Source organism: Pholis gunnellus (genome assembly GCF_910591455.1).
Source record: "Pholis gunnellus genome assembly, chromosome: 24".
Classification (NCBI taxonomy): Eukaryota; Metazoa; Chordata; class Actinopteri; order Perciformes; family Pholidae; genus Pholis; species Pholis gunnellus.
This window is the reverse complement of record NC_136551.1, coordinates 3,503,917-3,529,116: the sequence shown is the minus strand read 5'-3', so window position 1 is coordinate 3,529,116 and position 25,200 is coordinate 3,503,917. Positions and strand designations below refer to the sequence as shown.

At 44.6% G+C, this 25,200-nt stretch overlaps 3 protein-coding genes across 4 annotated transcripts; all 3 read left to right on the top strand.

Moving 5' to 3' along the window:
• The first annotated feature begins 641 nt into the window (after positions 1 to 641).
• LOC306715464 (splicing factor U2AF 35 kDa subunit-like) lies at positions 642 to 5,468 on the top strand. 2 transcript variants are annotated; one of them, XM_079185850.1, is made up of 8 exons: positions 642 to 708; positions 1,408 to 1,495; positions 2,975 to 3,044; positions 3,737 to 3,786; positions 4,110 to 4,208; positions 4,340 to 4,473; positions 4,990 to 5,082; positions 5,168 to 5,468. In XM_079185850.1, the coding sequence occupies exons 1-8, from the start codon at positions 665 to 667 to the stop codon at positions 5,277 to 5,279; spliced, it is 690 nt and encodes a 229-aa protein (XP_079041976.1). In that variant the 5' UTR covers positions 642 to 664; the 3' UTR covers positions 5,280 to 5,468. The 2 variants fall into 2 exon arrangements, with proteins under 2 accessions (XP_079041976.1, XP_079041975.1); XM_079185849.1 differs by lacking the exon at positions 2,975 to 3,044 and adding an exon at positions 1,711 to 1,777.
• An 886-nt stretch (positions 5,469 to 6,354) lies between these two features.
• cbsa (cystathionine beta-synthase a) lies at positions 6,355 to 13,879 on the top strand. Its single transcript, XM_079185841.1, has 15 exons — positions 6,355 to 6,453; positions 8,802 to 9,051; positions 9,310 to 9,416; positions 9,593 to 9,727; positions 9,842 to 9,921; positions 10,185 to 10,389; positions 10,539 to 10,630; positions 10,740 to 10,865; positions 10,952 to 11,036; positions 11,129 to 11,234; positions 11,717 to 11,794; positions 11,895 to 12,029; positions 12,123 to 12,231; positions 12,638 to 12,722; positions 13,027 to 13,879. The coding sequence occupies exons 2-15, from the start codon at positions 8,810 to 8,812 to the stop codon at positions 13,158 to 13,160; spliced, it is 1,719 nt and encodes a 572-aa protein (XP_079041967.1). The 5' UTR covers positions 6,355 to 6,453; positions 8,802 to 8,809; the 3' UTR covers positions 13,161 to 13,879.
• A 522-nt stretch (positions 13,880 to 14,401) lies between these two features.
• On the top strand, positions 14,402 to 25,147 carry LOC306715284 (uncharacterized protein; the record flags this gene model as incomplete). The annotated part of the gene is made up of 10 exons (XM_079185599.1): positions 14,402 to 14,527; positions 16,205 to 16,350; positions 17,196 to 17,277; positions 17,396 to 17,531; positions 17,717 to 17,919; positions 18,050 to 18,186; positions 18,295 to 18,436; positions 18,510 to 18,791; positions 18,916 to 23,923; positions 24,045 to 25,147. The coding sequence occupies 10 exons, from the start codon at positions 14,402 to 14,404 to the stop codon at positions 24,080 to 24,082; spliced, it is 6,300 nt and encodes a 2,099-aa protein (XP_079041725.1). The 3' UTR covers positions 24,083 to 25,147.
• Positions 25,148 to 25,200: the final 53 nt, after the last annotated feature.

Below are 25,200 nucleotides of genomic sequence, written 5' to 3'. Positions count from 1 at the left end.
TGTGGCTCTATACATGGAGATATCTGAAAATGAACCCTGATGGTGTCAGGGTTAAATAGATATGATAGAGCTGTATTATGGGATATGTGTATGTGGACTCTGGAGAAATGAGCGTATAACAAAATCTAGATAAATACTCCAATAAAAGCGCTGCATTTAAATTTTTACCAATATAAGAGTAGCAGTAAAAACATTGACGCCCACCTTTAACAAGTTGTTATATTGCAGGTGGCCCTAACAATGCATTATATGAGTTTATGATGAGCTTATAGCTAACTATGTTTTCATTTAAAACCTTGCTTTATCAGATCATTTTAGTGGAATGAAAGTACACACGTATTCAGATCATTTACCCAAGTAAAGAATAACAATACCTCACTCAGAATAGGGTATAGTATTATATATCCCATATATACTGTTGGGGTATCACTGATGCATTAAGCTATGATAGTACTTGATAAACTTGGTAAATTATCTTTTGGCGATTCGCGCAATGAGACAAGTTAAAATCATTGTAATTGAGAAATGACTATATATTTTCTGGAACAATGGCGCCATCGTGCGGCGTTCAGTGGCAGTGCACGTTACCGGATGGGAGCGTATTGCGCAATCGCACTATTTTTTACGTAATGACGTCGGTCCCCACGTCTCCAACTAGCCGAAAATGGCGGAGTATCTGGCATCCATTTTCGGCACAGAGAAAGACAAGTAAGTTTTATTTAATATGTGTTGTAGTGGTCGCGCAAACGATGCATGTTATAATAACTATGCATGCAGCTGTGCGTCTTCTTCGCGCGCTGGGCTCAGTGTGTAGCCGCAGCGCTGCGGAACGCTGCAGTCAAGCTAACAGTAGCCACAGGAAGCTAACTCCTAGCTAACACATTGAATGAAACTCAGGAAGGAACCTCAGATAACCTGCAGCTGTGTGTGCAGGGTCACGTTATTAGTGATCTCATATTTAATACAGTACTGATGTAAACGAACCACGAGTTGATATTGTCTAGTTCTAATACTAAACACTAATTAAACACTATTATAAATACACATATACAATTATCATGTCTGTGTATATAATATTTTAGTTACTGTGGATTTGTTAGTGTTTTACTTATTTTTATATTTAATATTCTTTACTGTTTTATTATTATTATTTCCGTTTTATTTGTATTATTATTACTTATTTACTTATATATATATATATTATATGTACACTATGCTGCTGTAATCCTGTAAATTCCCTCTCTCACTAATAAAGGATTATTTATTTTATCTTGCTTAGATAGGTAACAAATGTATAAATACTCTTTAGTGCACAAAATCCACGGCTGAAAATACGTTTTATTTGTTGACAGTAACAAAGATTCTGATCCTCTGAAGCGTCTGTTTTATTTTTATTTTATTCTCCAGGGTCAACTGCTCCTTCTATTTTAAAATCGGTGCTTGCAGACATGGAGACCGCTGCTCGAGATTGCACAACAAACCGACCTTCAGCCAGGTGAGGATCCGAGAACACTGTGACATATCGCTTCACACACAGACATGTAGCGCTTCACTGCAAGGAGCGTTGGTATATGGACTATACCAGACACAATCACCACGTTCTCCTCAGGACGTTGTGCCCGCACGTCCATCAAAAGATCAGAAATAGCACAAAACTGAACAAGCATCAAAGGAGCCTGATCACGTGCTTCTTTGCTCTTTCTCCCGCAGACCATCTTGATCCAGAACATCTACCGTAATCCCCAGAACAGTGCACAGACGGCCGACGCTTCGCGCTGTAAGTTTCAGATTTGTCAGCCACCTCCCTCTTTCTATGTTCTTTGCTCGCGTACAACAACAGATGTTAGGTACTGCTTCAGCCCTGTTGACCTGTTGACCCGGGCTGTGACCCTATTATCTCCCGAGTATCCCAAATTAGGCATTACTGGGCACAAACTCCCGCTCATGGTTCTTCCGCTCTCTCTCTTGAGTTTTGCCAAACAGCTCTTACGGGCTGTGCTGGTTATGAAGTTATTTAGAGCCGTGTGAGCAGTAAACGCGTTGAGCCTGGTCTCATAGAGCTGAAGCAGTGCCTCTCATACAGGTAAGTGTCACTGACTTGTGTGTGTTTTCCTCCGGTGCCCCATAATTACACATCCAGTGAGTTTTAAAGCATTCAGTCTGCCATTAAAACACGAGACATTCGTAACTTCAGCGTCGCGTACGACCGGTGAAATGTCCTTTATCACAAGAGGGTTTGGTTTAAATGTAACCGGTACCTGTGGACTCTTTAAAGGGCATTTTATTCTTTAGTGTTTTTTGCTTTCATATCTTGAAAGCTTGAGGCCATTCACTTCCATTCAGTGCCTAATTATACAGGCGGACAACTCGTAAAGACTCATTTATCAGCCGGCAAATGCGGTCCGTTATTGTGAAAGAGTAACTTACAGTTGTGTTGTGCAAGGTTGCATTGAAGCAGTAACTTGATACGAGTATAACATCATGAATATAGTTTGCTTGTTTCTTATAATGCATTAATTAAAAACACGATAAGAAGACAATAGTGGGCCGTTTCAGCTTGTATACAAACGTATGACCTCACTATGTGTCTGGTTTCAATTCTTTGACCGTCTTATTGTAGCTCAGCATTTTATTCATGCTTCACTAACTCAATATGTGTGTGCCATAGACTCTAACATAAGCCAAGAGTACACATGTAAAGCCCATTTTATCTGTAATATTATAAAGAATTTAAAAGAAAGCAAACGCTAAAAGTAGAGGGAAAGGAGCAAATATCTTAAAATCTTAAACAGTGAGGGGAAATAAGCTTCTCTTCCAACAACAACGATAACAACAGAGAGGCCATTTCTGAGATTCTTAACAGTTTTATCACATAATTAAGACCCGGAACCGACGAACACCTAACACATTTTTCCTCCTCAGCTCTTTTATTTTGGTTGATTTATGTCACAGAAGTTTACGTTTTGTATTTCAGACCATTTCCCTCTTGAACATTTACCTTCATAACCTTCAAAACTCTGCCCAGTCTGCTGATGGTTTACACTGTAAGTTCTCCCTTCATCTGCAGGACCCTCCAGCACTTAATTTACTGTATCGCACCTCCCCACATAAATCTGGCTTAGCGTAGGAACATATCCTCTAGAGATGTCTTCACCCATCATGTCCTGGAGATAGCACACCAGGCCACGTGCTCTTCTGCATGTTTCAATCTAACTTAGTGTGTTTTTGGTGTCAGCTCCGTCATTCTGCTGATGTGTTAGACCTCAAAAGGGCAAAATGAACTCACTTCTTTCTGTGTTCTTTGCTTCACACGTAACAGTTTCACACCGAGTACACCACCTGATTCATTGAAGCAGGTTTCTACTAGTGCTGTCCTCGACGTAGGAAGCTCTCCTTCATGTTCCAGCCAAGTGTTGTCATGAAGCAGGGGAATAGTCCAGACACGTTGTGTGGCGTTACGTCATGATGGACACATAGTTACACAAACAGATTTAAAAGTAAAACCCCGCTAACCAGGAGGGAAAAAAACCAACATGGTCAGCTGTAGTTTTTCTTTTGCTTCTGTGAAATAAGTTGCGAGAGAGTAACATAAAACACACAGACTCGTCACCTGTTCAGTGTTTACAGGGTGAGACTATCATAGCGAGACGTATCACGTTTATGTTGCTACACAGATTTGTTTGTTAAAAGTGAGTTGTCCATCTGGCGTCGCCCCTGACTGTCCCTTGTTTTGTAGGCGCCGTCAGCGATGTGGAAATGCAGGAGCACTACGACGAGTTCTTTGAGGTCAGTGACCTTTTGTGCCGCCGTCTCGCCTTCGCCGTACGTGTAGCGCGATGTGACGGGGGGAAACGGCGTTATCTGCCTTTCCGTAGCACATTGCGGCTCAAAGGATTAACAAAATGTATTCAGTTTGTGCCAAAGCAAGAGTTAATATTTGCACAGGAGGGGTATGCAGCAGCTGCACTGACGCATGAGAGATTACCTTCAGTTTATCTGCTTTTACATCATTCTGTAACTTCCCTGTGGTGTTGTTACCATACAATTTAAAACTAAGCAATGAGAGCCCGTTGTTAACTTTCCTCTGTTTGTTTCTCTTCCCGATGCAGGAGGTGTTCACGGAGATGGAGGAGAAGTACGGCGAGGTGGAGGAGATGAACGTGTGCGACAACTTGGGCGACCATCTTGTCGGCAACGTCTACGTTAAGGTTGGTAACCGGTCTGACTGTGTCCACGAGAGAGAGAGGTGGCGCTAATGGTGTGATTTCAAAATGTAACAAAGCGTCTTATCGTGACGTTACACGTGGCGATCTTAACGCCGCGTGCTCTCTGTGTGTAGTTTCGTCGTGAGGAGGATGCAGAGAAAGCCGTCACGGACCTGAATAATCGCTGGTTCAACGCCCAAGCCGTCCACTCGGAGCTCTCCCCCGTCACTGACTTCAGGGAAGCGTGCTGCCGCCAGTATGAAATGGGGTGAGTGACACCTGGTCAACACTGATATGTCCTCTAATGTAAAGTCCTTTTTTCATACAATGAATGTGATTTTATTAAGAGGTATTAAGAGTGCCGCTGCTATCCACGTACACTTGTTTGGGATATCAGCTGACATGATCAGGGCCTGAAGACGGCACGTGCCCTTTAGCAGAGCACTGAAAACACGACAGCTGCTTTGGCCACTGTGCGAATCATCACATTTTCTGGTAAATACAAAGATAAACTTTGTCCTTGCACAGTGGGCGGAAACATTCTCTTCCTTTTATGAGTCCTTCAGTGTTTTTCCATTGGATCGGTGGGCTGTTTGCGCTGCAAGTGATAAGACAGACTCGGTGGGTGGGTGTGTGTGGGGGGGGGATAAGGATCATATGTTCTACTTCGTGCGCTGGCTCTGCTCCTCGGCATGTGTTCTGTATTAAGAGCCAACTTTCCCTCTTGGCATTGCTTCACCAAATGCAATCCTAGCGAGTTTAACCCTACGCTGTTTTCCCACAGAGAGTGCACCCGGGGGGGCTTCTGCAACTTCATGCACCTGAAACCCATATCGCGGGAACTTCGAAGGGAGTTGTACGGCCGCCGCAGGAAAGGGTACAGAAGTAATATCCAAGCGCTTAACGTTCGTACCGGAACCATTCGGAACGCGTCACTTCATATTTTTCCTCTCTCCCACCAGGAACCGCTCGGGATCGCCCCCCCGGGAAAGACGCTCCCGCTCGAGGGACCGGCGGCGGGAGCGCGAGAGGCCGAGACGGTCGAGGGACCGAGAGCGATCTGGAAGGTTCTGAAAGAAGCCAAGACCGACCCGATGTCCTACCACACACACACACACACACACACACACACCCCTCCTGACCCCAGCAGTGATGACAAAGTTATTTTCTTTATCGGTGAATCGTTGGAAGTGTTTTTCTTTTATTCCCTTTTTTTAAGACAAGCTTGTGTCGCTTTCTCAATAAAACAGATTTGTAACTCTGCACCGGCGCCGCTTGTTTATACGAACATGAGGTTACTTCTTATGGAGAGACCTTTTATATCAGGACGGGGCTGATTATTGCTAAACTGCATGCAACGTGATCCTGTTTCTGGAAAGACATTTATATTAAAAAGTTCTTTATTATACTGATGATGACAAAAGTCATTTGCTGCTAAAATGAGCACCAGTTATCAATCATCACCTCTCTTTAATTATTACTGTTAAACTGGTACAACTGGTCACGGCAGATCTGTGAGTCATTCCAAACGGTTTCAATGTTTACGTGGCAACTTGTTTTGTTTTGCTTTATTACACTGAATGATGCAATATTAGCTAAAGCCAATCCTCCGCCCCTTTTCCCCTACTACCTGTTCAGAGTCTATTAGTCCGTTAAATTTACAAATGTTTACTCGTTTAAGAAAATTATAACTAATTGGGTTATTTGGTGAAGTCTTAAATTTACAAATCGCACTGAAAAATATGGAAAAATATCAATATTTTTCATTATACAAGAATTGTTTCACATACACTAATATCAAATAATGTAATCTGAATAAAGTTGACGAAAACTCTGGTATAAATTCGCAAAATTGCCAAAAATAACATTTACATTATATATATATATATATGATATAGGTGTGTAGTTAATATTTGTGCACCAACACATGAGAAGTGCTCAAGATGTCACATGCGTCAGAAGTACACGCAGTCAATAAAAGGTAAACAGATGGCGCTGCTGACTTTAGGGGCGTTTCCACAAACCCTTATAGCGAAATCTTTGCGCTGATTGGTGGAGCAGACCAAACAGACGCCCTCGCTGCAGCCAATCAGAGACGAGCGTAAAACTTTGAGCACCTCCCCCTTCTATTGGATCCACGTGTGTCTTTGTCGGGAGGAGCTTCCTCCGCATTGTTGTACTGGCTGCGCGTGCACACTGGGGTCCTCCGTGATTTATATTTCTTTTACAGCAGTCATTAAGTCCTAAGGTGAGTGGGAATTGGCAAATAGGTGAGATAAATGCTGAGAGGAATGTGTAATTGATAAATCACTGTGCCGCTTGGTGACTGAGAACCTGAGAGTGATGCAACATCTGAGCTGCGCAGGACCCATTCTTTTGTTGCACCGTTTGTCAGATATTTTGGTTTTGCTTATTTTCTGCTTTTTTTTTAATCAGCTGCCTTTTATTCTGACATCCACTTCTCCTGTTACATTACTACCGGATGTTATGGCTGTCGCGCGGTTATAACACATATGGCTGCAGCAGACTGTTAATGTGACCTCTATGTTGATCGATAAAGCGATGAATCCTTTGCTTTACAACAGTGACGAATTCAATTGGAAATCCCTTATTTTGTCTGATCAGCAGTTCAAATTCCAAATAAATGTTTATTATCATGACAACGAGCAGCAACATATTTACATTTGATCAGCTGGAACCAGTGAATTATTGGCATTTTGCACAATGTCTGTACGATAGGATTATTTAACATTAGGAAAAAAGTACTAAATAGACGATGATTATTTCTTCTTTTGATCGGCTAATCGTTTCAGCTTTATGATAGCATCCTTATCGGTGTTCACACTTTGTTGTCCTCCATATGACAGCTTTTAATCACATTACACCCAGTTTCTTGCACGTGAGCTCCTGACCATGTGGGTTTCCCAGGTGTGTGATTCCTGCTGTTTTACATTGTGGTCTTTACTGCCAGCATTCCTGCTCCTGCTGTCATTTTGTCCTCCCATTTGCTATGGCTGAGTGCATATCTATAGACTGCTCTTCCTGTGCCATTGACCAGCTGAGAGATCGCTGCTGGCAGAGCAGTTGTCTGACCTTTTTTTTTTAATTGCCTAAAAATCTACTGCTGCCGTTTTCATTGTGCTGTAAGAGCTCTGAACATACCAGAGGAGATTAGAAACGCTCTCTGATAAAGGGAGAATGTTGCCAGGCTCACATCAGGTGATTTCAGTACTGTATTTCTTCAGCCTGGTTGGAATTTGAGGATTTGATTCTTGGTAAAAGAATCAACTTTATCCTTATTAAACCCTTTAAAGTCTCTTCTAGCATGCAGCCTGGGCTCAGTGCTGCATGTGCTCTCTCTGGAGGATCACATTGCCCTCCCGTGAACCATGGTCACCAGATACCACTTACTTCTTTCCTGCATTTGCCACCTTAACGAGCAGTGACATGTCTAGTGGCTAAAGAGGTGTGATCTCAAGATAGGAAGTAACATGTGTGTTGGTTTTAGTGTCTTTTTATACGAAACAGGAGCCATAGTATACCATTGCATTTCAATGTGCTTCACTAACCCTAAAGCTTTCTCTCCCATGAAGGGCTGTTTGCTTAAGAAGATATGTTTTCAGTGTGATGACTTAGCCAAAGAGGGGTTTATACATCTGGCCTCGCTGTGTGCACTGTGTATTAGTGAAGGTTCATCTGCTGCGCTTTTCTGCCGGACAGAGAAACCCAAATGCACGTATTGCTAAGTAAAGAAAACACTGAAGTCAAACTGTGTAGGGGCTTAAAGATCTGATTTATTATCGATGAAACCTGCAGGTTATCTTGTCAATGAATCGACTGGTCGGTAAAATGCCAGATAAAGAGTAAAAAGAAACCTTTTATGAAGCTCAAAGTGAAAAACAACTATAAATCCGCACAATTTAGAAGCTGGACCTGGGAATTTGTTTTGCCCTCTTGCTTGATCAATGATTTAAACTATTAATCATCTACAATAACAGTTGCAGTTTGATGTCCCGTCAAATGGCATCTTTTCCACTTCAGGGCACTCAGAATGAACTCCCGTTTGCGATTATGTTGAACATTTAGTTACACATTACACATTTGTGACTTTTACAACATTTTACAGCCGGTAATGACGGTCGATTGACTCAGTTTAGGTTTTCATTCACAAACACAAAGATAACGAGAGGTAGATAAACACACGTCTGCCCTTTTGACATAAGCAGGATGAGTTTCTAGCTCTTAATACATAGAATGAATGATGCAATGTTGGCAAGACTACTTTCAGTTCTGTTTTTCTTTCACTGACGAAAGCAGAATCGGTTTGACTAATTTCCTAGTGTGTTGGAGAGCAACAAGTATGGGGGAAGCTGCCCAAAGCGCCTGTTTCAGCATGATGAAGCTGTATTTATTGGTGCTATGACTCAGCGTAAATGGAAGAAAGGAGTGGTTCGGTGTTAGTTTTCCACTGGGTGCTGCTGACATGTGGTAACATATCGATGTTGTGAGAACGACATATGAGCCTCGAACCAGTCGACGGTTTGTATGTACATATACAAATTATTACGTGAACCTTATGTCCTCTGCTTCGCCCAGGGTAAGCCATGCCGTCTGTCCCCTCAACCAAAGAGACCACCGTCAAGGCCCCCGTGTGCCCTCACGCCGCCAAGCTGCTCACCCACACCAACGGGGAGGGCAAACTCCGGGAGGATTCGTTCCCGCTGAACGGCGTCGAGACAAAGAACGTCGCCGCCGAGAGGAAATGGATCCGGCCCGACCTCCCCAGCCGCTGCACGTGGAGCCTGGGAGCCTCCAAAGCCGAGTCCCCTCACCCACAAGTCCCACGGTTGGTGGTTTGGATGTGCACTTAAAATGCTTGCGTTATTGTGCATTACATTGCCTTGTTTGAACCAGTGACAGTCAGTTTTGCCAAAGCCACCGGGGAGTGGCTCAAACCAACCTCCTCGGGCCAGAAACGAGTGTGAGCGGGTGTTGTTATCTCAGGCTTGTGGGACCAGGAAGAAAACCGGTTGAGTGAGGTTATTAGTGTGATCATATTTGCGGTGTCTCTAAATGTATTTCTTCTCCCGCTTTCTCCTCTCAGAGCCGTCGCTCCAAACATTCTACCGAACATCCTGCACAGGATCGGTGACACGCCCCTGGTCCGCATCAACAAGATCCCCAAAGTCTTTGGACTCAAATGCGAATTATGTGAGTCAAGCCTCAGGCTCATTGTCCCATCAGACAGTGGGTGTGACCGTTGTTTGCTCATTGGCACGAAGCAAACACGCGAGTGGTGGGGTGAGACTTTTTGAATCCAACAACGGAAGGCGAAGTCTGATGTAATAAATTGTTCTGTTGTGTGTGTGTGTGTGTTTGTTTTGTAGTGGCCAAGTGTGAGTACTTTAATGCCGGCGGGAGTGTCAAAGACAGGATCAGCCTGCGGATGGTGGAGGACGCCGAGAGAGCCGGCCTCCTCAAGCCTGGAGACACTATTATAGAGCCCACCTCTGGAAACACGGGTAATTATCTGCACGTGTTGCTATGGGGGAGGAGTTATTTAAAGGTACAAGTTGGTATGTTATTTAGTTGAAAGCAGCAGTGTCGTAAAATGTCTGTGTGTGTGTGTGTTTTAGGTATTGGATTGGCCCTGGCTGCAGCTGTAAAAGGCTACCGCTGCATCATCGTCATGCCCGAGAAAATGAGCATGGAGAAGGTGAGTTCTTGGTCATATTGAAACTACGACTCTTGCATTCTTTTATAGTCAACCAAGTCCTCACTACTTCTGCTAAATGCAGACATTGTTGCGACATTGTGTCTTTTTGCAAAGCTGTAGAGATGCTTTGAAACCGTCATCTAAATTGGGGTCGCTGAGTTGTAATGTAGGGCTAATAGAAGTGCACATCATGCTTTTGGCAGATGACAAGACACAAAATTGACAAACCATTCAGTTCATGTTCCGTTTGTTTTTCTCTACAGGTGGATGTTTTGAGGGCACTTGGAGCCGAGATCGTCCGCACGCCCACCAGCGCTCGCTTCGATTCACCGGAGTCTCACGTCGGCGTCGCGTGGCGCCTTAAAAACGAGATCCCCAACTCTCACATCCTGGACCAGTACCGTAACCCGAGCAATCCTCTGGCCCACTACGACACCACAGCTGAGGAGATCCTAGAGCAGTGTGACGGTACGAGCAGCTTTTACCCACCACGCTGTCGTGATCTTGAAGATTGTTCATATCTTGTATATTTCTTCTCAAGAATACAAATTGACAGTTTGTTGCCTCCGTGTAAGTATATTTGAATCAGCAGAGTAAAGCTGAATTTACCTTTAAAGGTAAACTGGACATGCTGGTGGCAGGAGCAGGAACAGGGGGGACGATCACTGGCATCGCCCGCAAACTCAAAGAAAGATGCCCCAACATCAAAGTAAGTTGTGTCTGTCCAGAAGTCAAATACTCACCGGTTTCTAACGTCATTCTGCCGGCTGCCTGTTGAGCCGCTCGTTGTTTACGAGTGGTTTGTGTTCTGTCTGCAGATTGTTGGTGTTGACCCAGAAGGCTCCATCCTGGCGGAGCCCGAGGAGCTGAACAAGACCAATAAGACCCAGTACGAGGTGGAGGGCATCGGGTACGACTTCATCCCCACCGTGCTCGACAGATCCGTGAGTTCCAGGAGCTTCTTTTTTTATTTTCTAACCTCCCCTTTTTCTTATGTCACAATGTAATATATTTCTTTTTTTCCCTTCAGGTAGTTGATACCTGGTACAAGTCGGACGACGACGAGTCCTTCAACATGTCTCGCATGCTGATGAGAGATGAGGGCCTGCTGTGCGGTAGGTCGCTCAGGTTCCCGCCAACACAAATGCCAGAGGAGCCAGCGAGGTCATGAGGTCAGCTCATCTTTTGGCTCTTTTTTCTGTCACAGGTGGCAGCTCTGGGACGGCCATGGCAGCTGCAGTGATCGTCGCCAAAGAGCTGAAGGAGGGCCAGCGCTGTGTGGTCATCCTGCCAGACTCCGTCCGCAACTACATGTGAGAATCCCACGCGTGTCAAACCACCACACAGTCTATTTCTGTAATGTCAAACACTCTGAATAGTGATCCTCGGGTTTAAATAAGGCTTTTACGGGAATATTTACAGTAACATTCATGGTTAAAGCAGCACCAACATCTGGGGAGCAGACTGCACTTGTATCCTTTAATGGTTGCTGTCCGATCGATTGGTGCTGAAAAGCAGCGTCTGCTCAATAATAACTGATCAAAACTGTATGTGCGTCGTTCATTCGGAGGCTGCAGGTCAAGGCGTCCTTCCTCATCGGACTCTTTTTCAAGTGGCGTTCAGTCTTTGCAGCTCTTCCACGATTGCATTCGCTAGAAAAAACGGAATGTGAGGCGATAAATACATCAGCAATCGCTGGTTGCCCAACCATAACCGACATGTCTGGTAGAAAAGAGCCTTCAGATCTTTGTGTAAACACAGATAAAGCAAATATGTATTTTTTTTCCCCCTCTAGGTCCAAGTTCCTGAGTGACAAGTGGATGTTCCAGAAGGGCTTCCTGAATGAGGAGGACCTCATGGTGAAAAAAACATGGTGTGTGTGTGTGTGACATTACAGGCTGTATTCTCCTCTTGTGCACACCTCCTCCATGCGGTGTCGCTTTAAGACCCTCTCATTTCTCTCTGTTCGTCAGGTGGTGGAACCTGAAGCTGCAGGGTTTGAACCTGTCCGCCCCGCTCACCGTGCTGCCCACCGTCACATGTCAGAGGACCATCAAAATCCTGAAGGAGAAGGGCTTCGACCAGGCGCCCGTGGTGGACGAGGCTGGGTGAGAGTCATGTCTGGACCTTTGTGTTTTATTGCAGGGCCTTGTTGTGCTCTGCAAAGGCTTTAACTTGACCTTGTGTTTGTGTGTGTACAGGTTAATCCTGGGCATGGTGACTTTGGGGAACATCTTGGCCTGTATTCTAGCAGGGAAGATCAAGGTGTCAGACCCCGTCAGCAAAGTGATCTACAAGCAGTTCAAACAGGTCAGACACTAACTGAAACATCTCTGTTCGTGATGCTCTCGGGATGTTTCCTAAACGACGTAAAGGCTGAAATTGAAGACTAAATTCTTCATTCTGATTGGCTGACAGGAGCAGCCAATGAGACAAACCAGTTTAGGGGAGTGGAAAGGCTTTAAAGAGTGTTTATCAAGTCAGGGTGGGGAAAAAACGACAAAGTCCAGTTGTGATGTTTTGACTGGAGTTGACCCAAGTAAAATGTGGTCACGGCAGGAAACTGTTTTTGACTTTGTTCCCATCAATAAAGGTACCAGAATTAAATTGTTGGCCCCTTTCTTACTGAGTCGATACATTACATGCCACTTGATCACAAGTTATTGTTCGTTTTGTTTATTGTCCTCATTAATTAAGTCGTTGCTTTTTTTCTTAGATCCGTCTGAATGATAATTTGGGGAAGTTATCCCGCATTCTGGAGACTGACCACTTTGCCCTGGTGGTACACGAACAGATCCAATGTAAGTACATTTTCACAATCATATACACACACGTCCTTTATTCAAATGCCCTCATTTCCCTGAGCTCTCCAAGCTTCTCCTGTCTTGAGCCCCAAAATCTGATAAACTAAAAGCAAAATGTTTAGCTTTGGCTCCCCCCAGTGGTAGTGTGGAAAAACACACTGTAGCAGAACAGCAGTGCACAGTGTGTTGAATAAATCAAATCGTAAAGCTTTAGTAAACAGAGGGTGACAACTCCTCAACAGTCCTTGCCATCTTTCTCCTCATCTTCATCCCGCTCTCCTCCGTGCTGTTCTTTCACCAGACATGACGGACGGCTCTCCGTGTCTGAAGCAGATGGTTTTCGGGGTGGTGACGGCCGTTGACCTGCTCAACTTTGTCACGGGCCGGGAAAGGAGAGAGCGATCCATGTCGGAGTCCACCGACGAGCTGAACTGAACTGATCCAAACCACTTGTACATTTCTCACGCTTACACAACACACGCAATAAACATGGCAAATAATCTTGTGACGGTTTTCGATTGAGGTTGCCTATTTTAAAAAATGAAATAAAATACATTTTAACTGGAGTCTTAAGCACTAATCAGCAAAATATGTCTTTACCATGATGTCAACTTGTTATAGGGTTACTTATTATTTGAAACAGTTGATTATTACTTGGTTGTAGTGCTCAAAACAAATCTTTTGAAGTTTGTGACTTGTAGAAAGTTTTCTGTTTTCTATCAGTTTTGGATAGGGGCATCTGTGTATCTGATTTATTCGTCTGAACACTACCAGCTGGTTTCGCTGTGGCCTTTTGTATCCATCAAACATCAGATATATGACAGGATAGTATAAAAGCCACATTTATTTTATTTACAAAGAATGGACAAGTAGATAGCTGCTGTACATACACACATTATCTTTCCAGTGCTGCTCATGATGTGTTGCCTTTTCATTTGTGTTGTGCAAACACAAAAACAGTAACACATGCGGATGGTAATTTGATTTCTTTAAAATCATGTGGCATTCTTACCTTTTCTTTTTTCCACAGCACCTGTGACGTAACTGTAATGTTGCCTTGACTTATTTAATCTAAACTGTGTCTGAAACGTTTTGTATTGCATCATTTTTCCTCAATGAATGTGTATGATTAAATAAAGCTCAAAGGAATTCTTTGACTGCTTTCCGAGAATTATTTTTTGTTATAAATTGTGCAAATATATAAAGGGACTTACTGGATTTTATTGCATTTATATATATATATTTGATAATATAATTGTTAAATATGATTTAAATAACTTTAAAAGTAATGATGGATGTGTTAATTAATTCAGATGTATGCACTTTAAGCTGAATGGCTCCAACAGTCAAGTTTATGAATTGTTATGAAAGTTTATACGTTGGGATGTAAACGCTAATACTAACAGTCATTAACGCGCAGTGTTTGTGTCTGCCATGTGGTTTGTGGCGCATGTAATAGTCACCTCTTAGTACCGCGTTGGCGGGGCTTAATTTGAGGCCGTCTGTTTTAATTGCGGAGCTCAGACTCCGCCCCTAACGAGCTCCTCTCCGGTGCCTGCTGGACGAGTAAAGGAGCAAGTCCCTTTACGTTGGCAGTAGCCAATCAGCGCTGTCAATGCCGTTGCGATGTATGTGTGTTGTGTGGTGGCTGCTACGAGCAAGGCTAGACAGGCAGTATGGCGGAGGAGGGCAGTGTGTACGAGTTAGAGGGGCTCGAAAAACAGTTGGACAGTTTGTCGAGCCGTTACTCAAGTGATGACATACGAGCCGATAGTAAACCGTTCTGCTCTGACTTTTGCGAGGTAAGGAGCCGGAGCCGAAGTTGGTGACAGGCTTGTTGTCGAAGATAAGAGCTAAGATATGTTAGCCGACTGGCCGCTATACGGCTAGTATTTAGCGTCTAGCTAACGAGCCTAGCATTAGCTTCTAGCTAACGAGTCTAGCATTAGGTTCTAGCATCTAGCTAACGAGTCTAGCAGTATCCTCTAGCATCTAGCTAACGAGCCTAGCATTAGCTCTTAGCATCTAGCTAACGATTCTAGCATTAGCTTCTAGCATCTAGCTAACGAGTCGTTAGCATTGGCTTCTAGCATCTAGCTAACGAGTCGTAGTCGCTTTAAAAACAAATGTATTGTGGTAACGCCCTCCAACATGCATGTGTGTGACAACCTAGCCGTAGATTTAGGTTACACGTTGTCGAAGCCAGTCAGTAAATCTGTCACAATATGACTGATTGTTCACTGCACAGCTAGCAAGCTAAATATGCTAACCCAGCTAGCCCAGAATTTTCCTGCAAGTTTAGCTTAGTACGCCGAATGTTTACCAAACTATCGAGTGGACAACTTTTACGCACGTCTGTAACCCGTTTGGTAATCGTTTCCGGGATTTAGCTGATGTTCGCTAACCTCTCACTTAAGGCTGTCATGCAATTAGTAGCGTGCATTATTATCAAGTATTTGAAAAAGCCCAATCTGTCTTAACCAAATAACCATGTACGATGTAACGTTATAACATGATTGTAACATAATTCCTGGTGTCACAAGATGTCCTCACACCCTGCAGTTGTCACAATGCTGCGAACAAGTCAGTGCATCTCATGGAAAAGTGCATTTAAATGTCAGTTGTCTGGCTTTGTTGGTACATCTTGTAGATACTGTCACTGAAGAGATTTTGAATAGACAAACAGTGGGAAATAATCAAGTTTCCTGTTGACAAATGCAAATTCATATTTTGCTACTGAGCTAATGGCATGCTATTCAAACATTAAATTCGAGATCTAGCTCTGTATGAAAACATAGTTTGGTGAATTCATCAGCTCGGCTTTTTAAATATAAAATAAACTGAAGATGCAATGCTTCATAACTTACTGCAGTTTAATTTAGTAGTTTTACAGATTAGACAAAAACAAACCTGAGTGCTAAATTGTTGGCAGTTAACATTCACATGTTTCCAGTGGTGCTCAAGAGTGATGCCTTGGATCTCCACCATTAGAGGGCAACATAAGCATATTGTGTTTTAGGGATTTGACAGATCAATTGTAAATATTATGTAAAGGAGCAATAACTGTCCTATTAGTAGCTGCAGACTGTTGTCAAAAGTGTGTTGAAGGGGAAAGTTGCAGACATAACTGTTTAGTCAAAATGTCTGCACCATGTCACGTCACTGTACAGTGAGTACTTTGATTAGATATATATTAGATTAAATATATTAGATTGACAATGTTCTAAAACTGAGAAAGGCAAAGAATCGTAATATTTTAAAGGCTGAAAACAGAATCTTTTGGCATTTTTGCTTGAAATTTTGACCAATCATTGCAGCGCCAATTGTTTGCTATTGATAACACGGCGTAAATGCTAGGCTGACCTACCTACAACTGCAGTTAAAACATCTAATATCAGCGCAGACATAAACATGCTAAATGTTACAGGCTGGTGATTGTCCTCGTATTCTTGTCTTTGTTTTGTCTTTTCTCCATGCAGCTGGTGGAGGAGTACGCCACTCGCTGGCAGGTGCCGCTGCCTCAGCTCAGGATCCTTGAGATAGCTCTCCGCTACTTTGCTCGAGCCTCCACCGTCTTCACATCAAACTGTGATCATGTGCTCCACACACTCAGTAGTCTGGCCTTGTAAGTACATATATATATGTAGTTATAAGCAGTAGTTAAACTACAAGCTAGTTGATATTGGGACTGTTGACAGAGGCGTTGTTAAAATGTATTTTTTGAATTATTGTTCCTGAACAAAAAGACTTCTTAAATTTATGCCAAAGCATCTCACTTTGAGATTCCCTTAAGAAAGAATGTAGACTGGAATTATTGTGTACGGTTGTGTTCTTGTTCCTGCTTTGTTCAGTTTTGCGCCGCTGTCCAAGTTTCACATCAGTTTAATTGTGAATGAATGAATGAAACCTTTTATTGCCTCTTGGGGAAGTGGCCTTGCACAATGTGGCCTTGATGAAGAACACGTAACACATCAGACATTACATACCCCCTGTAAAAACACATTGGATGTTGATAAGACATTTATAACACACTTTTGGTTTGGAACAAATAATCAGGGTAAAAAAAACATTAAAATCATTATAAACACAAAACAATAACAATATTCACATACACAGTATGTATAACCTTTGTTTTTATATATCTGTCAAACATCTCTAATAGTCGTGTATATTTGGGGACAGTTGATGGCAACGTTTATGGAATTGAAGGTTGATTGTGTTCTTTGGCTCGAGCAACTCAATTTATGAGCCAGGAAAAACCCCTGGCATGCTGCCAGCTGTTGACTCTTACTCCGTCCATCCTGTCTCCCCGAGGGTTCCCCTCTGCTTTCCAATTAAGTGCATTCCTCTGCCTCTCTAAGCCGACTCAATATTAATCTGAGTACTCGCAGAAATGCAATTCTTTGTGTGGAACTGTTTTTTAAATGTGGAATTGTAGATACAAGCCAAACAATTTTGATCTCCTCACAGGAGCGTTTTTGAGTTGCTGCTGTTCTTTGACCAGAAGGACTTCCAGCAGGAGCCACTGAATCAATTCACTGTTACATTCCAGGTGAGCATGATGTGCAGATCCCTTCAGAACATTATAGTTAGACAAGGTGACGGTTCTCTTAATATATCCATTGAAATACCAGCACTTTTTGAAGCCATTTGTCCGCATGCTCTTTCAGGAATGTCACTCGGCGCTCGCGAGGCATCAGAATGTTCACTTGCTTCAGGTGGAGCGTTTGGTCCGGGGTGGAGGGCCTTGGGCCGGCCCAGCCTTACAGGCAATCCTCAGTGAGTCCAGTTTACCTCAGAGTGACGGTAGGTGACATGGTATTATGCATCAGTAGTAGTACCACTGATTTCAAAGGGTTTCACTCCAATTTCTAGATGAATTGCTCCTCCAAAGTGCTTAAAAATAGTTTGATCCTTGTTTCTTTCCTGCTAATCTCTGAAGCAGTATCAACGCAAACTAAAATCACACCTCTCTCTCTCTTCTGGCTCAGTGGACGGGTGCGTCAGCTCTGAGCTGCCGGTGTTCTTTGAGCTCCGGGTGCGCTACCTCTTATCCTGTGAGCGGGTCGGCGAGGCCATGGCCCTGGCTAGGTGTTGTGCTCGGCATCCCACGGCAGGGCAGCACTTGTTCTTCCTCCAGGTCTACCTCACGTGGCTTTTCAAAACCTCACAGCACGACCGCCTTCACAAAGAGGTGGGTGGAGTGGCTGTTGTGTGCGGATGACTTGCACGTCTTTCAGAAAAATTGCGAGAGCTACCACACCATTATGCATGAGATCTCTCTGTGGCTGAAACTGATGCTTTCTCTGTCCTCTGTTTTTCAGGTGGCTGAATTTAATGGTAAAGATGCAATTCATATCATCTGTAGTTTGGAGTGTGAGGAAAAGGATGAGTTGCTACTAGCCCTAAGCAGAGCCTTCCTCTCCCAGCAGCTGCGCAAGGGAGACATGCACTATTTGTGGTAGGTGAACTTAAATCTGATGCTGATGTGAAGTCAGTGTATAACACCAACTCGGGCCTCTGCATTCAAGAAAGCATTGAGTGCAATTTCTAACTCCGTCCTTTGCAGTGATCTTGTCTTCATCTGGAGTAAACTTCACAGTCGGTTGAATACATCCAAGCAAGCTCTACTTGAGGAGAGTCATCAGCTGATGCTGTCTGCCACCAATGTCAACTCAATCTTCCCATTCATCAGAGCCATACTGCAAGAGGTGAGAGATTTAAACTGCTGTGTAGATTTGTTTTGATGCATTGATATTCAATCTGTTGTTTGTATCTCACTAGCTGGGTGAAGATGGTATCCAGTTCTCCGTGGAGCTGTGTGCTAACGCCCTGGGGTCTTGCCTTCCCTGCGACGTCATCACCAAGTCTCTAATCTACAAAACCATCGTCGGCCTGCTGCCCAATGACCTGGAGGTTGCCCGGGCGTGCGCTCTTCTGATCTTCTTCCTCGAACGCACTGTCGAGACCTACAAGCTGGTGTACCTTCTGTACATGCATCCTGATCAGGAGTACCACGTGGAATACAGCCCCATCAGACATCACATTCGCTTTGAAACCCTGCAGGTAGGGCACCTGTTCAACAAATCCTGACATTTAAAAAGGCAAAGTGTCGGTTAAGACGAGCATTGTTGCTCGTCATTAATCCATGTTGTGGTACCAAAACGTTTTCTCTTCTGTCTCTCCTCAGGTCTTGAAGAAGGACCTGTATTTTGACCCAGAGTTTTGGAACCTCATTGCTTTGCGGACCAACTGTTTGAAGCTGATGAGCGAGAAGGGGGTTAGTGGTGACCTTGAGGAGATCATGGAGGACAAATGGATCCGGAGCTATTGCGCCAAAGAACCTGCTTCCCGATCAAGCACGTCAGCATGTCAGAAAGGAAGTAAGGGGGCAGCAGCTAAAAAGCGGCACCATAAAGAGGACAGACGTCACGACATTGACGCTGCATCCAAGAGATTAATGGTGGGCCCGGGAAAAACACGGCTACATGGTGACCACACCGGAAAGAAGAAAGGCAGCCATAGGTCATCATCACCTGAACCTTTGAGGCGTTCATATTGGCAGCTGGACAGACTACAGGACAATGTAGCTGTTGAGTATGGAGAACTTCGACGCACGACAAGACTCTCGGAGAAGAATCCACCAAAACGGAGGATTAGACAACCCAAGTGGCTTCTTGAAGACTCAGGAAATCTTGAAGAGAATAATGGTCTTCCAAAGATCAAAAAGCATGGGTTGAAACATCACAAACACCATGGATCCAATGTCGTAAAGGGGTCAGAAACTGTTGAGCTCAAATACAAACCTTCAGTAAACTCTCATTTAATGGCAAACAGCAGCAAGCACCAGAGGGGGTTTTCATTGGACCCACTCAAACAAGGCAACCTTCCTCAAGTAATCCTTGAGCTCTCCCTACCAGACAATGAACTGTTGGGAATGTTTAATGAGGACACTTGCAACAGACAGAGGGGTTTCCCTCAAGTGCTTCTCTACAGACCGACAGTGAAGGTTCCTGCCACGTCCGAACCCGTGAAGACCGTGCACCGCAAAGAGGTGATTCTGAGAGCGCGGGATGCAGCCATGTTTGCACAACAGTTGCACTGTTACGCTCGGCGGCAGAAAGGGAAAGGTGTCGGGCCCAATGTTCAAGGCTCAGTTTCAACAATAACGCGCTCCTCAGTGCAAGGAAGTCCTCCAAAAGATCCAGAGAGAGAGCCCTGTGACAAACCTGCTGCTGAGATTGAAGGTGGAACGGCCTATCGCACACCAGAAGCAGCACTGGAAAAAGTCCTTCAAGCTCAAACTACAAAAGCAGTCTCACGGAAGACATTTTCAGAAAGAGAGCCCTCTGAGAAGTCTGCTGCAATTGAAGTTACAGAAGCCCCGATGTTAGATAAGGTCCTGCAAGCTCAAACCATAGCTTCAGCACGAGAGCTCTGTGACGAGTCTGCTGTTGAGATGAAAGTCACTATTGCCTCAACAGCGACTAAAGTGACTCCGTCCCCAGGTTTAGATAAGGTCTCTAAAGCCGTTAAAGACGCTTTTAAAACCACAACTTCAGCTGAGGTCTCGCAAACTTCGCCTCTGGTCAACAATCAGATGTTAGTTCTTGATAAAATCCCTCCAGTCTCAAATATGGCCAACATCTCAAGCGTTGGAGCTGCTGATCCCACGCCTTCACAGTCTCAAGAACTGAAGTCACTCTCTTCTCGGGCTGAAACTGGCAAAGATCCTGTTGCAAAAGCAGACGGCCCAGAGGTGCTCACCGCTGTCGGCAACAGCCTCTCTGAGGTGGACGTTACAGATGTTTCACCGAAATTCCCCAAAAGACACGTGCCTTGTGAAAATGACACGGGTGGAGGAACAATGGACACTACTTCTACAGATCAGGACAATATAAATGACATATCTGCTCTGACATTAGTAACCGAGATGGTAACTGAACTTGCACCTGAGGCACTTGCTCGAGATTTGGAGAATCGCAAACAGCCAGCTCCAGAGGACGGCACCTCCAAGGAGCCAACATCTGGAAGTAAATCCAAAGTTCCTCACAAATTACGAACTACCTCCAGCTGTTCTGTAGTTGCTGATGTGCAAGGGAAGGAGGAGGGAACTCTTGAGTTTGACCCAGAAACACCTGAGAACGGTGATCTCCCAGAATCGGAGGAATCCAAGTTGGATTACTGTTGCACCTTCTGCAGCAAGGTGTTCAAGGGAAGTCGTGTTGTAGAACACGCTATGTTCCATTATCGTAAGGATGAGTGCATGTTCTGTGGGACGATGTTCAAAGATGATCTTCTGGCCATGATGCACCTGTCCGACCATATTGAGAAGCTGAAGAAGATTAAAGAGTCAGATGGTAACGATGTCCAAGAGACCAAAGACACCTCTGCCAAAGCTAAGACCACAAACGTGTCTTCTGTGCGCCGCAGCAGTGGGAGATCGAGGAAATCTACAGACTGTCTTAAATCAACGAGCCTTCCACATTCAACCCCATCTGGGTCCAGACAGTTGAGGTCCAACGGCAAGCCAGTGGATGAAAAGAAACACAACGCGTCAAAACACCTTCTTACTAAAACTCCTGATCACAAGGTAAACGGGCATATTGGGAAAAAGAAAGAGCTTGACAGACTGAAAAGGGACACCTCGACCCCGGAAGCTAACCCGCCACTTACACAGCAGGAGACCTCTGATGCAGCTGTACACTCCAGGTTGCAGGAAACCCAAGATACAGAGATGGATTCCTCCGCACAGGTGGACAGAGCGGTCAGCTGTTCTGAGAAGACAGAATCCCCGCGGGTCCTGAACGCAGCCACCAAACAAAGTGACAAAGTCGTTGAGGAGAAACATGCTGACCCGCAAGAGAACGTTTGCTGTCCCGTGGAAGGTTGCGGCTGGTTTACAGACCTGTCGAAAAAACGCGTTGCACTCCTTTACCACGCTCTGGAAGATCACTATGGCGAGGTCGAACCTTTAGAAGTGGCGTTCCGTGTAGGAAACGGCAAATGCAGCAGTTGCATGAGGGTCATGTGGAGTTTCGAACATTTTCAGCACCACGTTGAAAGACACAGACTCTCTCCTCGGCATCCTTGCCTTCACCGGGGATGCACGTCCAGGTTCAAAACTGGAATTGAAATGAGACGCCACGCCAGGAGGCACAGTCCGCTGCAGGCAGTGTGCTGCGTCCCTAGTTGTCCTCAGCTATTTATTTGTCTCTGGGCGCTGAACCTTCATGAAAGAGAGCACTATGCTTCCAAACCCACTAAAGCGGACAAGAATGCAGAAGAACAAACGGGGGACAAAGGGGATAACACGCCGGATGGAAAGAAACAACCGGATCATAGGCCAAAAGATGCAACCGCTGCCACTACTGTAAACACGACCGAGAGTGTGAAGGCTCCTCGTATATTGAGAGGAGAAGCGACACATAACTCACCTACAGAAAAACAAGCTCCTCTTCCCACCACTGTCAGTGCATCTCTGTCTAAAGAGGAGTCGAAAGAGCGAAATGAGTCCAAGGATTCTCACGTCTTGAAGAACCTTTCTAACAAGGACACCACCTCACAGCCCGCGGGCCCTAATCTGAGGTTAAGGCAAACATTGAGGAAGGTAACAAACACAACCAAAAGTCACAAAGTCATCTCATCGTCGTTAAAACGGAAAGTCAAAGTGAGGCACAAGTTCAAGAAGAAGCAGGTCAAAGGAAACACAAAAGGTCCTAAAAGAAGAGGGCGTCCTCCGAAGACGAAGGAAGCCGTGCATGATGAAAATACGACTTCCGGTCAAATCAATCAAACTGTCCCAGAAAAAAGTGCTGAGCTTGCAAACCCCGCTAAAGCAGCAGCGAGCTCAGATGTTAGCAATGAGTCAAAAGAAGAAGAGCAGGTCAAAGGTGTCGGCAAAACTACAGAAACGGCGATTAACAAATCAAAATCTAAGAAATCAATGAACAAACAGATGAAGAATAACAGTTTAAATCAATCAACCAGCACCACCTCAGCAGACAAAACGCACAAGAAACTACATAAAGTGAAGAAACGCTCCAGTCCGAAAGAAAGTCAAACGGCTTCTTCAGACTCCAGCAAGTCAAAGAAGCAAAAGGTTACAAATGGTGAAGCCAACACAAAGACAGTCAAGAAGAAATGTCCTCTCAGAGAACCAGAGGCAAGAGCGGAAACCACAGACTCGACAACTGTGCCTGTTGTCCCAGCTGACGGTTTAAATGAGAGAGCTGCACCACCAACCACCTCAGGAGAGGAAACACAAGACAAATCCAAGAAGTCACTCGTGAAAACGGAAGGAAAGAAAGAAACGAGGGCTCCCGGTGCTTCTTCAGACTCAGGCAAGACAAAAACGAAGCACAAGGATATTAATAAAGAGGACAAGAAAACGCTGAAGGGAAGAGCGAACGATGCAAGCACAACATCTGCTTTGAAAAAGAAAGCCACGTCGACATCTGGGCATCAACAGGTTGAGGCTGGAGCCGCGGTAAAGGGCTCTCCTGATGCAACGGATGCAACTCTTTCCTCCGTCCCTGCTGCCGCAGCCAGCGGCTTAAATGACACGACTTCTCCCCCCGCTGGAGAGAACGCACGGCAGGTAACGAAAAAGGAAAAACCCAAGAAATCCCACATCGCCAAAAGCCCCAACGAAGCAAGTAAGAAGCGCAAGAATGTTCATAAAGACGGCGACGCAAAGATTGTGAAGAAAACGCGCAAAGATCAAGGTGTTCGATCGGCATCTGAGAAGCCGGAGAGGTCACAAACTGACGTCCAACCGCTCGCTGAGGTGAAAGCAGAGTTGCTCTCTTTAGGTGAAGAGGGAAAAACACCGCAACCTACGATCAGCAACGCCGGTTACTCTGTCATACCGAACGGACAGGCCACCAGGGAAGATGCTAAATCCACCGCGCTAAAGGACACTCTCGCGGGGTACAGCAGCAGGCCGTACATGCGTCCACCGCCGACGGCGTACCTGGACGAGAAGTACATCACCATGCCGAAACGAAGGAAGGAGCTGTCGTTCCACCACTCGTCTCAGAGAAGCCCCCCTCCTCAGCAGGCCTGCGTCACAAAGACTCCGCAGAGGCAACGGTGCGCCAACTGTTTCGCGACCTTCAACAGCGCCGAGGATCTGCAGAGTCATCTCCAGCTGCAGAAGTGCTCCAACCTCTTCGGATTCGACTCTGATGACGAGGGTGAGTCCGCGTTGGAAAGTTGAAATCTGAAGAATGTGAACACAAGACAACCCTTAGATATTATATATTAATAAGTAGTTGCACATAGTTGTGTCATTGTTCTCTCTTTTTCCTGTTTCAGGTAACGGTTTCATGCCTAATAAAGTCAAAGTGAACTGACGTTTTGGATGCACAACAGACTGAGCCGTGGAGCTGCATGGAGGCGGACCAGAGCTCTCTGGACGACTTGTTCACCTCTGTGGGCAACGGCGCGTTCGTCTGGAGGCTTCCGAACTGAAAAGGGTTCACCTGACTTTCACTGTGTGCCTGTAACGGACACATGAAACGGCCAATCGCGCGACAGAGAAACAGAATCCCAGTCGGACCGTCGGCAGAACAGCGAGTACTGAAGTGCCTGCTCTGGAACCGCCGCGCTGTTTCCAGCTGCTTCACCTGCTATGGAGATTAAGAACTGTGGCTTAAAGTCGGGACTCTTGAAAGCTGTGAAAAAAAACAAAAAAACACTGACGCAAGACGACAACGCTGCTCCTGCTATCACTAGGATGCATATTTTTAACACCAGTAAGCCATATAACGCCATTGTTTGCTTTTTGCACTCTCGATTCCTGTCTGCGTCAACTTAGAGTGATGGAGATTGTACGACGATTGAAGCATCTGCTATTTTAACATCTTATGGTTGCATATAATCTTTTTAATTTTTTGAAAAGTTGCTGTAACTTCTTTCGGGAAATGTTCTGTATAATTCTTATTTAAATACTAATTGTATTTCTTATATCCCGATGGGCTTTATTGGGTCTGTGCTTGTCCTCGCCTTGAGTAACCAGTAGGGGGCGCTGTGCACTAATCTCTATGTTAACATTTCATTTTTATTATTTGCTCTCCACTGGAGGGACTTGAGACATTTCCTTTAGCAATAACTACTAAATGTGCCGGTGTCCCACTCACATCATGATCATGATCAGTTTATTCTGGCTCGTATTATATTTTCTCACTTAAACATGTTGACTGAAATGCCCCAAGACCTTTAGAAACATTGTGATTTCTCTTCCCTTCAAAGAGAAAGTAATAAACAAGCGTTTTAAAGTGTTACCGGGAGGCCGCAGGTTATATTTATTTATCTTTTGTAAATAATTGAAGAGTTTCAATCGCGTATTATATAAGGTGGGTGTTGCAGCTGGGGTTTATATTTTGTTCTTGAAGTAAAAAAAAATAAAACTTATTTCAAACGGCATCTTATCTGTTTGACTTCAGAAGTGCGTGTTTTCATCCGAGGAATG